At 58.5% G+C, this 13,098-nt stretch overlaps 2 protein-coding genes across 18 annotated transcripts in view; one reads left to right on the forward strand and one right to left on the reverse strand.

The window, feature by feature from the left end:
• LOC143824435 (proproteinase E-like) overlaps window positions 1–13,098 on the forward strand; it is a 193,012-nt gene that overhangs the window by 125,163 nt on the left and 54,751 nt on the right. The window lies entirely within an intron of this gene.
• The window catches only part of HSPG2 (heparan sulfate proteoglycan 2), a 97,016-nt gene that overhangs the window by 27,180 nt on the left and 56,738 nt on the right, over window positions 1–13,098 (reverse strand). For 8 of the 17 annotated variants that reach the window (XM_077311738.1, XM_077311740.1, XM_077311736.1 and 5 more), the window contains 28 exons: window positions 12,939–13,006; window positions 12,261–12,401; window positions 11,796–11,978; window positions 11,503–11,682; window positions 11,157–11,275; window positions 10,866–10,977; window positions 10,589–10,702; window positions 9,980–10,107; window positions 9,798–9,884; window positions 9,479–9,528; window positions 8,598–8,677; window positions 8,098–8,238; window positions 7,822–8,013; window positions 7,095–7,133; window positions 6,353–6,457; window positions 5,844–6,113; window positions 5,421–5,516; window positions 4,518–4,601; window positions 3,908–4,000; window positions 3,491–3,571; window positions 2,892–3,122; window positions 2,685–2,798; window positions 2,440–2,567; window positions 2,275–2,361; window positions 1,922–1,980; window positions 1,489–1,662; window positions 654–764; window positions 460–560 (listed from right to left, as the gene is read on the reverse strand). In XM_077311738.1, the coding sequence (XP_077167853.1) occupies window positions 460–560; window positions 654–764; window positions 1,489–1,662; window positions 1,922–1,980; window positions 2,275–2,361; window positions 2,440–2,567; window positions 2,685–2,798; window positions 2,892–3,122; window positions 3,491–3,571; window positions 3,908–4,000; window positions 4,518–4,601; window positions 5,421–5,516; window positions 5,844–6,113; window positions 6,353–6,457; window positions 7,095–7,133; window positions 7,822–8,013; window positions 8,098–8,238; window positions 8,598–8,677; window positions 9,479–9,528; window positions 9,798–9,884; window positions 9,980–10,107; window positions 10,589–10,702; window positions 10,866–10,977; window positions 11,157–11,275; window positions 11,503–11,682; window positions 11,796–11,978; window positions 12,261–12,401; window positions 12,939–13,006 (3,368 nt within the window). The remainder of the gene's footprint in view (window positions 1–459; window positions 561–653; window positions 765–1,488; window positions 1,663–1,921; window positions 1,981–2,274; window positions 2,362–2,439; window positions 2,568–2,684; window positions 2,799–2,891; window positions 3,123–3,490; window positions 3,572–3,907; window positions 4,001–4,517; window positions 4,602–5,420; window positions 5,517–5,843; window positions 6,114–6,352; window positions 6,458–7,094; window positions 7,134–7,821; window positions 8,014–8,097; window positions 8,239–8,597; window positions 8,678–9,478; window positions 9,529–9,797; window positions 9,885–9,979; window positions 10,108–10,588; window positions 10,703–10,865; window positions 10,978–11,156; window positions 11,276–11,502; window positions 11,683–11,795; window positions 11,979–12,260; window positions 12,402–12,938; window positions 13,007–13,098) is intronic. The other 9 variants (XM_077311747.1, XM_077311746.1, XM_077311748.1 and 6 more) reach the window with 6 other exon arrangements.

The following is a 13,098-nucleotide window of genomic DNA, read 5'->3' on the forward strand; positions in this document are numbered from 1 at the left end:
GGAGTAGCCGGAGGATGAAAAGGAGAACCGGCAGCCGGACTCCACAAGACGTTCTGAGGGGGTCGGGGGGGCTGGGGCTGGCTGGGGCTCGCCCTGCTGGAGGCCCCATAGCGTGTGGGAGTGCCAGTCCTGGTACACCACAGCTCTGGGGGCACACGCTGAGCCCTCCGCTCCAGAGGCCCCAAGCAAGGATGCTGTGTCCCCCAGGCAGTGTGTGCTCCCCCCTCCCCCCATTTTCTTCACTGGGATCTTTGTCCAGGCAAATGGCGCTCCAAGGGTCCTGTGACTCAGGCACTTGGCCTCCTCCATCTTGCTGCAGGCAGACTTCTCTTTGGCGCCTGCAAATGCTGCCCCCCCCCCCGCCCGGCCACTCACCTGCTTGCAGAGCCCACAGTAAAATGGCACACCGCTCGAGGCTGCCCCCCACCCCTGACATGCCTGCGCGGAGCCCTCTCCCACCTTGCTCTTGGCTGTGCAGACAAAGGTGACGTCACCCCCTGGCTGGATGGTCTGCACCTTCTTCTCCTCCACCGTCACTGTGATGGGCTTGCTGGGCGCTTCTGTGACAGGAGGGAGAAGTGAGCCCTCCACACTGCCCCTCCTGCTCAGCTGGCCCCTTCTAGCCCCCCCTGTCCTTCCCGTGTCCTTCTCACCTGTGACAATGACTTCGGCCCGGCTTGTGTTGCTGTAATGCGGGTTGTGGCAGGTGCAAATGTAGACCCCAGCCTCAGAGGGCTGGATGCTGGGGAAATGGAGCTCCTCGCCTGCGTGGAATCCAGGAAGACGCCAGACTCAGAGGCCTCCTGGAGAGTTTTGGAGGCCAAGGAAAGGGCCTCTCCAGGCCTCGAGGCTTTGGACATTCCAAACCAAAGAGGTGCTGCTGGAATGGGATGCTCCCCGGGTCGCAGGGGAAGGACTGCTCCTCCCAGCCGGCCCACCAAGGCAGAGCAATGGTCCTGCTGGCCAGCTCCAGAGGATTTAAAAGGGGAGGCTCCCTCCCAGGCAAAACAGAGGCTCTGCATGGAGGAGGAAGGTCTTGGAGGCTGAGGCTTAATGCCAAGCTGTGGGGAACCAAATTGCCAGCTGCCGTGGGGTACGGAGCACCCATCTTCTTCCAAAGGCTGGTCTTTGCAACAGGACTTGTGACTGAGCAAATAGGATCATGCAGGAGAAGTACAATATCCAGAGAATGGTGGCAAATCCCCGAAGAAATGCCCTGACACCACTTTGCCAAAAAGGCCCTCTGGTCCTCTGTCCTAGACTGCGGGGCTAAATGATACACAGAACACACTTCCTGGGAGGGGAAGGCTCCGTCCGGCTCAGGCAGGGTTCTGTTGCTCCCCACCTCACCCCCAGTGGCACCCTCTCTACTTCCTGCTCTGCCCCTCCCCCGGCTGCCTTTCCATGCTGGACAGGGGACCCCACTGTGGCACTCAGCCCAGACAGGGAGGGGAAGAGAAAGCCACCTTGCCCCCCGACATCACTCACCTTGCCGCCTGCGTTGGGCTGTGCCTGGAACAGAACGCCCGTCTTCCCGGGACCAGTAGAAATAATGAGGGGGCTGCCCACTGACCTGGCAATGCAGGGTGACCTCACTACCTTGCGCCACTGCCGTCCGTGGGGGGTACACTTGGACAATGAGCGGAGGCTGGTCTGGAGACCCTGAAGAGAGATGGGAAAGGGGCTAGGACTCCCAGCAAACAGTGGAGGACAGCTGCAGATGTCCTGGAGGGGGGCTCCGCTGTTAATTCGCAGCCACGCCCACAGGCAGCCCTGCTGAGAAAGCAGCCAGGCTCCATCTCCACCTCTGGGCCCCTCATCTGGGGTTGGGGACAATCTGCAGCACCCAGACAGGGGGGATTTCCACCTCCAGCTGGTGCCACAGTGTGTGGGACAGAAGGGGAGACCCTCACTCACTCACCCGGACGAATACACTTATGGCCACGGAGGTTGGGGTTCCCGACATAGCCTGAGGCACACCTGAGAAGGGGCGAGATGTGCAGATGAGGCCACCTCCCTGGGCAGCAACACTGGCAGCCCAGTGTGCCTGGAAAGTGATTTCAAGGCAGCTTCTTCACGCTTGGCCTGGCCAAGGACTCACTGTTCTTTATTCACAGGTTTTCTATTTTCCCTCCCTGCCCAGCCTGGGCCAGCAAGGCAGAGGGGGTCAACAGGGCTGAATGAGGTGGGCGTGCAAACCCCCCTACACAGTGCACAAGGTTCCCGCAGCCCCTGGGGGAGCTTTGGAGAAAGGACACCGAGAAGGGCACTCACTGCTCACAGTACTGGCCAGCGTAGCCAGGCTCACAGGCGGTGCAGCGGTAGCCCCCGGCCCCTAGGCTCTCACACGTCCGTGAGAATCTACAGGAGGAAAGGACACGGCTGTCAGTTCTGCCTTTGCCTGCCGCCCGCCAGGCCCTCCCCACAGCTGATACCCACTGGTTCTCGGGATCCAGCAATGGGCAGGCACATGGCTGGCAGTCTTCCGGGGTGCCAGCAGTGGCGTCTCCGTAGAAGCCGGGAGCACACTGCTCACAAAACTCTCCGCCAGTATTATGGAGGCAGTTCTGGAGGTGGGAGAGAAGGCAAGATGAGCAAGGCGTGGGGATGGGCGTCTGCGAGTAGCAATCAGGCCAAGAGCCAAAGGTCGGTCTGCCCCCAGCAGGCCCACAAAGCTTACTTACTGAGCAGCCGCCTGTCTCCGGGTGGCAAGTGTCCGAGTGCCCATTGCACTCACATAATGCACAGTGGCCCAGGTAGAGGCCACCCCCAGTGCGAGTGTAGCCAGCCGCGCAGTCCTGTCACAGGGGGAGAGAGAAGGGGGGGGGGATTAGCCCTCGGTGCCCAAGAGTCACTCGTCACAGTCTCTCTTGCTGAGTCAGTCATCTCACCTGGCAGGAGAGGCCCTGGTACCCTGGTGGGCAGCGGCACTCCTCCACCTCCAGTGCCCGTGGCAGATTGGTGTAGGTGGCTACGGCAGTCTCCATGCTGACGCCCGTGATGCCGGCTGACACCATGTCCGTGGAGTAGGTGGCTCGAATGAGGATCTCGTCCAGATCGGCCAGAGCCATCAACAGGTGCTCACGGGTGGCAGGCTGCCCGTCTGGCCGCTTCCAATGTTGCTGGGGAGAAAAGGAAGGACAAAGTGGCACCAAGGAGGGAGGGTCTCCTCCGGGGGGCAGCAGGAGGGCATGTGAGCAAAAGCAGCTTTGGGAATGGAGGTCGGCATCAGCAGCCAGCGCTGTTTGCTTCTGTGCTCCTCAAAGACGGGATGGGCGGCAGACGCAGCCAGGCAGCCCTGAACGCCAGAGCGGCCCCAGCAGAGGCACAGACAAGTTCCAAAAGATGTTTGCAGAGCAGAACGGCTGCATGTCCATTGGGCGGCCCAACCACAAGCGAGCAAGCAAGACTCTCCAGCACATGGCTCAGCCACGCTGCCCGAGGCCAGTCCCAATGCAGGAGGGGCACAGGTGACACGACAGCCCCTCACCTCCTGGAAGACAACCTCAAAGCTCTTGCGTTCGCGGGGCCGCAGCTCAGGAAGGTAGGCCACCAGAGTGATATCATTGCCCTGAAAAGACACCCCCCCAAGAAAGGCTCGTCCGTCATGGGCCCCCCAGGGCCCCACCTGCCTCGGACTCTGCGGGGACTGAAGGGGCAATGCTGACTTCTAATATTCCCACAACCCCCAACCAGTGGGCAGAGGGGGCCTGGAGTCCAGAGCGTGATTTGGCCTTGAGCCAGATCTCACTGCAGTTCGTCCTTTCCCCTGTCTATGCGAGGGACGCTTCCCATCCACTGGCATTGTGAAGCCCAGAGGCCTTCAGGGAGGGACAAAAGGGGGGGCTCCCGGCAACTCCTCTTGGCCTGGAGAAGAGACCAGTCCACCCCAGCCCTTCCTCCTTACAGTGATCTGCACATTCGGATCTGGCAGCGGGGAGCCTCTTCCTCCAGCGTCGTAGGAAAGGGTGTAGCGAAGGCGTCCTCCATAGGAGCCGACCTGCAGCAAGCACAAGAGAAGCGCCGTCTTGGAATTCCACCTGTGCTGGGCTGAAATAGAGCTGCTGCTGGCTCAGATATTTGGTGCACCAGCCTCAGAACTGGGTGAAAGCATTCGGCTTCGTTCTAGTGCACCTCGAGTAGGAAGCGATCCAAACAGGATTTACACAGGACAGGGGATGGTGCTTGTCAGTGTCAAGGAAGGAGGACAGGAGTCTTTCAAAGGAAAAAAGGAGGATCCCTTGGTGGTTTCCCCAAAAGCTTCGTGGCTCTCCTTGCAGGCAGTTTGCTCACAAGCATCCTTTGCTAGCCCCAGAGTTTGCGCAGAATCAAGAGGAAAACAAAGCCCAGCATCACTTGCAGGGTTTGGGGCTCCTTGGCAAAGGAGAGGGGGTCTCAACACGTATCCTGCCACAAACCACCGTCTCCCCTGTCTGCCCTCCTCCTTGAAGACTTCTCTACCCCTCCCTCCTAGGATGGTCTTCCTGAGCCATCCTGTGTCTCTGTGGGGAGATTACCTTGTCCCCCAAGAAGGCCTTCGGCAGTTCCCAGTAGAGAGGGATTTCAGGAAGCAGGGAGAAACCTTTGTAGAGCAGCAAATACTGAGACAGAAGGGGGAGAGGGAGAAGAGAAGGTCCCAGCTGGCCCAACAGGAAAAACCCGGCACACCGCAGAGCAGGCAGGCACCCAAGAGGAGGAAGCATACGCACAGGCAGAGCCCACAGATCCAGAGGGCTCAATTCTGAGCAGTTCTTCAGACAAACCCTCACCCCAAAAGCCACTCTAAGGATGCCACATCGGAGAACACGGCAGAATAAGGCCACTTCCAGGGCATCGCAATGCAAGACCACTGGCTGCAGGAGTTACCGGTTTACACTTGCAGGATAATTGATCTCCATGGAACGAGGCAGCCTTTCTTTTTCTTTTTGTCAACTGGAAATATAAGCCTTTGGGGGGAAATTGATAGATTCCCCCCCCTGCCCCCCGCCCCGAAATGCCTGGTAAAGAATAACTTTGGGAGGAAAGAGAAACTGATCTGTGAAACACTCCCTCTCCCAACAGAGATGGCGAAGGAGATTTGTTTCCTGACTGCTGTTCTGCAGTCATTGTCTTGGCCTGTTCCAGCACAGCCCACGATGCCAAGGCAAGCCGGCCGTGTGCCTCCCCCCTCCAAACCCAGAAGAAGAGACAAACGTATTGACAGTCCAAGTAACAACAAACAGGTCTGCGTTCCCCTGATACATTTCATTTGCAGGGTTTTGGGACACTCCTCCTCCTTCTCTTCCTAGCTGCCGGTTTGCCAGCTGCTCAGCACAGAGCCACTGGTCGGGTCTGGATGAAGCATGCACCCCACGCTCAGTCACGCCCACTGCCTGCTGGCTACCTGCGCCAGGCCAAGAGCATGCCCATCACACAAGTACCTTTGTGGCCTCAGACACCCTGGCCTGGTATTGGGAGGAGGACAGCAGGTTGCTGAAGTCTTTAGCCTGGCCTCTGGGAGTTTCTTCCCCCTGGGACTTGAGGTCAGCAAAAGATGTGAGAGGATGCAGTGAGGGGGAGGGAGGAAGGCAGAAGGCAGGCGGGCACCAAGAGGCCCACCAGCATGCAAGATACACAAGAATGGGTAAGAAGGAAGAGCTTTCTTTCGTGGGAGCTCAGAGGAAAGGAGCACAGAAAAGTGCCCCCCCTGTGGACCTCTCAGCCCAATCCCAGTTGTGTATGTGTGAGGCACATTCACAAAAGGAATGTCAAGCAATGCACACTTAGAGAGGGCAACTATTTGGGTAAGCCAGGACACCCCCAAAGAACTCTTCCAGGTGCACCATGAAAAGGTCAAGCTATACCTGAGGGCGTGAGCCAGGAGCAGCAGCTAAAGAAGGTGGGAGCAGAGGAGCCCTTGCTGAGGAGGATACAGAGAAAGGGCGAGTGGCAGGAAAGGGGCGCGGGAGGGCTGCTGGGGCAGCAGAGGGGGCCCAGAGTCTTGCAGGAGGGGTCCTGGAGGGGCCTCCTCTCTTAGGTGCTATGGCTGCCCTGGAGGAGGATGCCTGCCCCATGGCGAAGCGGGACAGCATCTCCCAGATCTCAGCATCACGTCTCTGCTGTGCTTCTTGGGCCTGGGGGTCAGAGAGAAGAAGGCAAGAGGAAGAGAGAGAGGAAGCACAAAGAAAAGGAAAGAGAAAGGAGGGGAGAAGAAGGGGGAGAGGGGGGGAGAGAGAGCCCTGCTGTCCAGGTCAGCTGCTCTTCAGAGCCCGGAGCACCCACCTCCCTGTGCTGTGCCACACCCACCTCCACAGCCAAAGGACAATGGCTGGTCGTGGCCTCCCCACTCTGCCAGAGCCCCCCCACCTGTTACCTCAGTGGCTCGTTTGGCCCTGCCAGTGGCACCCATGGAGCTGAGGATCCGGCCAGCTGTCACCTCCCTTCTCAGCTGCTCCTCCGTGAGAGAGAGGGAGTTCTGCTGGGGCGGGACAGGAGGGGGCTTGAGCAGCAGCCGGCCTAAAATCCGATCCAAATGCCCCCACGCCTGCCCCTGCCAGTCCTGGGACTGTGCACAGCCTCCCCTCCACAGGGGCCATGCTGAACACCTACGCCACCACCACCGCCAGGAAGTCACCCATCAGGAGGGCAAGAGAGACTGGAAAGGAGGCAGGTCGTAGGTTTGGGAGGGGCAAGTCACAGGCTCAGCTGCACACATGGGGAGGAGGAAGCAAATACCATCCAAATCTCTCTCAATTGCTCAACATGACACAAACTATGAGGTGGAACATCGGGCTATGTGACTCAAGCCACAGACACAAATAATTAGGTAACACAGCCTCCAACTGGCCAAACAGCCACAGCATTTGACAACATGCAGATAAGCAGGCACCCCCCCCCCCCAAGACTCTCCCCACTTGTCTGCCTGGCCAGCTCCCCTGCAGCTTACAGACGTCTTCCTCAGGCTTGGAAACCCAGCATGCCTCCCTCACCCCTGCTGCCAAAAAGCCTGACTAAGGGGGAAGGTGTGGTTCCACCCCACACCCTAAATCAGCCCCCCAGAAGCAGCTCCCCAAAGGCACCATGCTCCACTGCACTGCATCCTCTCGCCTGCATACCTTGTGGGCACGGCGCATCCGAGCAAAATAGGTTTCCTTCTGCCCATCAATTTAGGCAGAAGAGAAGGCAGGCAGAAAGGAGAAGAGACAGAGAAGAAACAGGTGAGCAGAGGGAGGGTCCACCTGAGGCCTCCCACAGGACACAGCCCTCCATCTTCCTTTCCAGATGTTGGACGGCTCCTGCCTTTTGCTGTTGCTTCCAATCTGATCCAGCCCACCAATTGCAGCCCAAAGTATATTGGGGGGCCAGACAAAGAGGAAGACGCCCAAGGGTTGTCTGGCAGAAAAGACGGGGTACAGCCCCAATCTGCTCCACTCCCTTCCTGGGAGGCATCCTCCAGCAAAGGAGCGGGCTGGCTTTCTAGCCTTGAGATTGTGTGCACACATGCACAACTTCAGTGTGACTATCTTGCTTGCTATTTTTCCCCTCCCCCAAAGGAGCCTGCACTCCCTCACAGTTTCCTGGAGAGAAGCAGGAGCCATGAAATGTGCTTTGCCTGGAGAAGATTTCCACCCTGCGGTTCGAGAGATCTCAGAAGGCGGGGCTGAGAGCGCTTCTGGAGGAGCAGGCAGCGAGTGGGCTGTGTGGACCAATGGTCTGACCTGGCATAAGCAATCTTCAAATCTTCATCTGTACGTTGGGAGCAGCAGTCAGCCTTCCCACTGAAGCCCACACACCAGCTTGACGTGGGAGGTGAGAACCCTGCCCCTGCCACTCAGGGCTTACCTTGTCTCCCAGGTAGGCCTCTGGCAGTTGCCAGTAGTAGGATTCCTGCCCCAGCTGTCCAAAGCGACCATAGGAGAGCTGCGGACCCTCAGCCGACATCTCCACGGTGAAGCCCGTCTGGAGGCGGGTGTTGTGCTGGCGGTTGACCAGGGCAAACCCCTGGGTGTTGCCAGGGAGGAAGGGGCTGGTGACCTGAGGGGAGGGACAGAGGTGGATTACAGGCCCCACTGGCCAGGACGCAGGCTGAGCCCAGGAGGGGACCACTCAGCTGCTTACCAGGTCCCGGTAGGAGGAAGAGCTGGCACACTGCTGGGTCACTCCCATGCAGAAGCAGGGAAGACAGCCGTCCGGATTCTCTGCGCTCAGGTGGAAGTGGTGGGCCCGGCAGGTGCTGCAGGAGGGTCCTTCCACGTGGGCCTGGGGCAAAAGGCAGAGATTGAGGGGGGGGATTGCTTCCAGCCACAGGAGCCCACAGAGGTACAGCTGAGACAACGGCTCTGCCGCCAGTACAAACAGGCCTCAGCCTGAAGGGAACTGGGATCCCACAGAGAAGATGGGGCAGGCAGGAGAAAAGAGGGGTCAAAGGGACAGGAACAGCAGCTGACGGGCAGCAAGGGGAATACAAGGAGTGGGTGCTCTGGAGGCAGGGGGTGGGGGGTGCCTTACAAACCAGCGTGCCTGTTCCTTTGGCGGGGGTGGGGGAGGGAGGAAAACTGCCAGGCTCCCCCTTTCTTTCCCTCTCTTCTCCCCCCACCAAGAGCATGAAGCTGCCTCACCTTACACAGGCACTGCCCGCTGGCATCACACTGGCTGCTGAGGCTGCCTGATGGGTCACACTGGCAATGGGCACCTGGCTCTGCAAAAGTGGGGTGGGAAGCTGAGGCAAGTCTCCTGGGGCACCCTCACCACGCAGACCTGGCCAGGAAACCTGTGCCTTCTCCCCACGAGGCTTGGGACCAGGTACTTATTTATTCATTCATTCATTTATTGTTTAAACTTGTACACCACCGTTTGCCAGGAGGTCTCATGGCAGTTCACAATAAAACATTAAAATCACAATAAAACCCCATAAGTTTCCATTCCCATAAGTTCCCTATAACCCCCACCTGTTCAGTCAGAGGTTATAATGTTGGTCTCATAAGAGAGGGAACTGGCCGATGGATCTAAGGGATCCAAGATGGAATCTGGGCTCTGCCCTGGCCTCAACTGTATGCCTGGCGGAAGAGCTCCGTCTTGCGGGCCCTGCGGAAAGCTGGTAATTCCGGCAGGGCCCTTAGCTCCTCCGGGAGCTCATTCCACCAGGTTGGGGCCAGGACCGAAAAGGCCCTGGCCCGGGTCGCAGCCAGGTGAACATCCCGGGGGCCTGGGACAACCAGTAGATTCCTATCCACAGAGCGAAGGGCCCACCCACCAACATGGAGGACCTTCCACATCTGAGAAGCCAGGTGCAGAAAAGGCAGGGCACCTGGTACATGCTCAAGAACACACTTCTCTCTGTAACTACAGCCAGATGCTGAAAACAAGGGGAGAGCTGCTGCAACCAAATCCTTTACCCATCTCTGGGGATTCTTCTAGGGAGTTCCAGAAACAGAGATAATCTACCTGGCCTCTGAGCTTGGACCTCAGAACTCCCCCCAAGCTCAAATATGGAGCTCACCTCTGCAGGGCTGGCCCAAAACAGGGTTGCCCATGTAGCCAGCAGCACACCTAGACAAAGAGAAGAGGCTTTGTTAACAATACCCATGACCATCCCCACGGCTTTTTGCCCCCTGCAAAGAAGCTCAGAGAGGGCAGTCCCGCATCTGACCTCCGGTCCCCCCAGCCCCATCTCCCGAGAGCCAGGCAGAGACAGCAGAAGGAGCAAAGTTTCTTCCAGGCAGATAATGTCTCTGGGCCCAAAGCTGCACCAGAGCAGGGAGGGGGCTGGATCAGTGCAAGAAGCTGTGGGGGTGGCGGCATTGCGTTGGCCAGCTAACCTCTCACACTGACGGCCAACGTAGCCAGGGTGGCAGGAGTCACACGTGGGCTGCCCGTCCGTGTCCAGGAAGCATGTCTTGGTGTCCCTGGCAGAGGGGAAAGGCAGGGGTAAGAGTGATCAAATCTACTTTTGAGGGGCGAGGAGGCTGGCAGGCTAGGCTGAAAAGAAGGCAGCACCTACTGGCTGGTAGAGTAAGGTCCGTGGCACGGGCACGGCTGGCAGTCTCTGGGGCTACCATGCTTGGCGTCCCCGTAAAAGCCCGGCTGGCAGCGTTCACACCGGGGACCTTCCGTGTTGTGCTGGCAGTTCTGAAAAAGGGGGGGGGGGTATTTCTGAGAGGGCTGTCCCAAAGCAGGGGAATCCTTGCTGACAAATGGTATGAACTTGAGCAAATTAATCTACTGAATTAGCAGTAAATCACTTTGCTTTGTTTTCAGATTATTCATCTTAGCAGATAGCAGAAGAGACACTTCCTCTCCCCACACGCGTAGGTGGCTATCATGCCTAGGAGGGAGATCCACCTGCGGTATGTTAAAAAGTACTCCCATTTTTTAAAAATTAAAAATCTGCCAGGATCAGCAGCATTTCCCCCACAAATTGCAATGTTTTCCCTTAAATACTTGGCGTTGCTCATTTCCCACCCATCCCAGCCGAGTTGTAGCTTGCAGCTCTTGTGCATTTCTCACCCCAGCCCTTCTAAGTTCTTGTGATGCCGTCCCCTTCCCCTCCTCAAGAGCAGGTGACAGCCACCTGGGCATCGGCCATTAGAGCGTTCTCCTGCTGCCTCACCTGGCAACCTCCAGTCTGGGGGTCACACTCTGCTGCATGCCCATGGCAGTCGCAGGGCTCACAGGTGCCCAGGTATAGGCCGCTGGTGGTGCGTGTGTACCCGACATCGCAGTCCTGAGAGACAGAGCATAACGGGGCTCAGCAGCTGGCGGAAGGGCAGCTGCCCTCCCTAGGCAACAAGGGGGCTGAGAGGCCCTGCCCTTCTCCTCACGACCAGCCTCTGGCCAGCTCCTCAAGGAAAGCAAGTGGCAAGCCTTGGCACACAGCTCATGTTCACCTGGCACGAAGGGCCTCGGTACCCTGGTGGGCAGGTGCACTCCTCAACCTCCACCGCCGTGTCCAGCCCTGTGGAATGGGGCACGGCTACATCCAGGTAGATGCCCGAGATCCTGTGGGAGGGAGACCACGAGTGGCAGCATGACCAGCTGCAAGGATGCTCTGGCGATGGAGGCCAAGTCCTCCCAGCTCAGGCTGGGTTGGCAAGTCCAAGGCCGGGCACCCCTGTCGGGTGAGTCTTCTGCCCCCCATCTTTCACAGGGAGCCTCCTCCCCCACCCACCCCTGGCTACCTGCTTTCTGACGGCCGCTCAGAATAGGAGGCCCGAATCATGAAAACGTCTATGTCTGCCAGCGCCATCAGGAGATGTTCACGTGTGGCATTCTGCCCATCCGGACGACGCCAGGCTTGCTAAAGCAGAGAGAAAAGAAAACTAAGCCTCCTGCCCCTTCGCGGCACGACACAGGAAACTTTGCCAGGAAAAGGTCACAGAAGCTTCCAGAACATTCCTGCCCCGTCAGCTTACTGAGCCCCAAGGACTGGCTGAGCGTACTGAGAGCCAAGGGACTTTGCTCTTCTTGGCTGCAGGGAGCACCTGCCTACTCTAAGGCTCTATGCCCAGACTCTATGCTCCTTACCTCCCGGAAGGGCACTGTGAAGGTGGAGGGTGTTCCTGACAAGGGGGCTGCTCTCCCCTTGTGCTCCAGGGCGATGCCATTCCCTTGCAGCAGCACATCTGGCTGGCCATGCAGCAATGAGGCCCCAGGAAAAGCCGTGTGCAGGATGGTGTAGTGCAGTTCTCCCCCATAGGAGGTGACCTGTAGTCAGAGGCAGCCCCCAAGGCAGCGTCACAGGCCGTCCTGCATCTGCTGCCCCCTCCCCCCCCCGCAGGGAACGCTCTCTCCCCCCAGCAGGCTTCCCAGAGAAGCACCTTGTCTCCCTTGAAGCGCTCGGGGAGCACCCAGTAGTATACGTCACGCGGCAAGGCATGGAAGGAGGAAAAAGTCAGCTCTGAAAGGCCCGTGAAGTGGATTCCCTCGCTGACTGTCCGGGTGTTGGCCAAATTTGAGAGGGTGAACTGCCCCTTCTCGGCATCCTCGTATGCCACTCGCACCTGGAACCAGAAAGCATCATTGGGGGAGGGGGGAGAGGGGCCAAGCCCAGGTTAGTTCCTTCAGGCCAGGGGTGGCCAAACTGTAACTCTCCAGATGTCTATGGACTACACGTTCCATGAGACTCTGCCAGCATGTGGAATTGTAGCCCGTGGACATCTGGAGAGCCACAGTTTGGCCACCCTGGCTCCAGGCCCTGTCCTGGCCAGAAATGAGGCCAGGCGCTTCCTTCTTTCCAAGCGCTGGCAGCAAGGAGGCAGGCTGACGAGTTCAGAGGGCAGTACCTGGTCCCTGTGCCACGAAGAGCTGGCACACTGGCGCGAAACCCCCATGCAGAAGCATTTCAGGCATCCCTCGGGGTTCTTGTGGCTGAGGTGGAAAGTCCCGCTGGTGCACTCGTTACAGAGGCGGCCCACGACGTTGGGCTGGAGAAAACAGAGAGCACACACTGGAACAGCTGAACCAGGCAAGCGAAGCCCCCAACACACACGCAGGGTACTCGTCTTGGTGGCGCAGGGGACACCTCCAGCCACCACAGCTAGCTGCAGCCTCCATATTCAGAGGCAGTCTAGCCCTACATGCCACCAGCCGGGGACAAACAACAGGAGGAAGGCATCCTTGACAGAGGCCGGCTGCTTACCAAGATGGAGCGTCTGCCTGAGTTAGCAAAGCAACTCTGATATTTTAGATCCTGAGAGGGGGGGGGGGGGACAGACAGTAATCCCATCCTCCAGCCAGCGATGGAGCAGAAATCACGGCTTGCAAGGGAGGCCCTGCGCGGCCAGAGAAACTTCTCAGTGAATTTAAGATCAAAGGGGGACTTTGTTTTCCAGGAGGCAGAGAAAAACGGAGACAGACCGAGAGTGCCTGTGTGTCTGTGTGGAAGGGAGGTTCTTCTCCAAGCAGCACAAAGTCCACCTCATTTACGATTCCACAGCCTCGGCTGCTCTGCTCCAGCTTACCTTGCAGTGGCAAGCACCTTCGGAGGCCTCTTGGCTGCCTCGCTCATCACACCTGACTATCTCCTGCCCTGTCCCAAGAGAGGAGAAAGAGGGGAGATGCTGCGTGGTGAGGAGAGCAGGAGGATACGTGCTGGAACATTCTGCCAAGAGAGTCCCCCCC

The sequence above is a fragment of the Paroedura picta genome, chromosome 15 (assembly GCF_049243985.1).
Source record: "Paroedura picta isolate Pp20150507F chromosome 15, Ppicta_v3.0, whole genome shotgun sequence".
NCBI classification, from domain to species: domain Eukaryota; kingdom Metazoa; phylum Chordata; class Lepidosauria; order Squamata; family Gekkonidae; genus Paroedura; species Paroedura picta.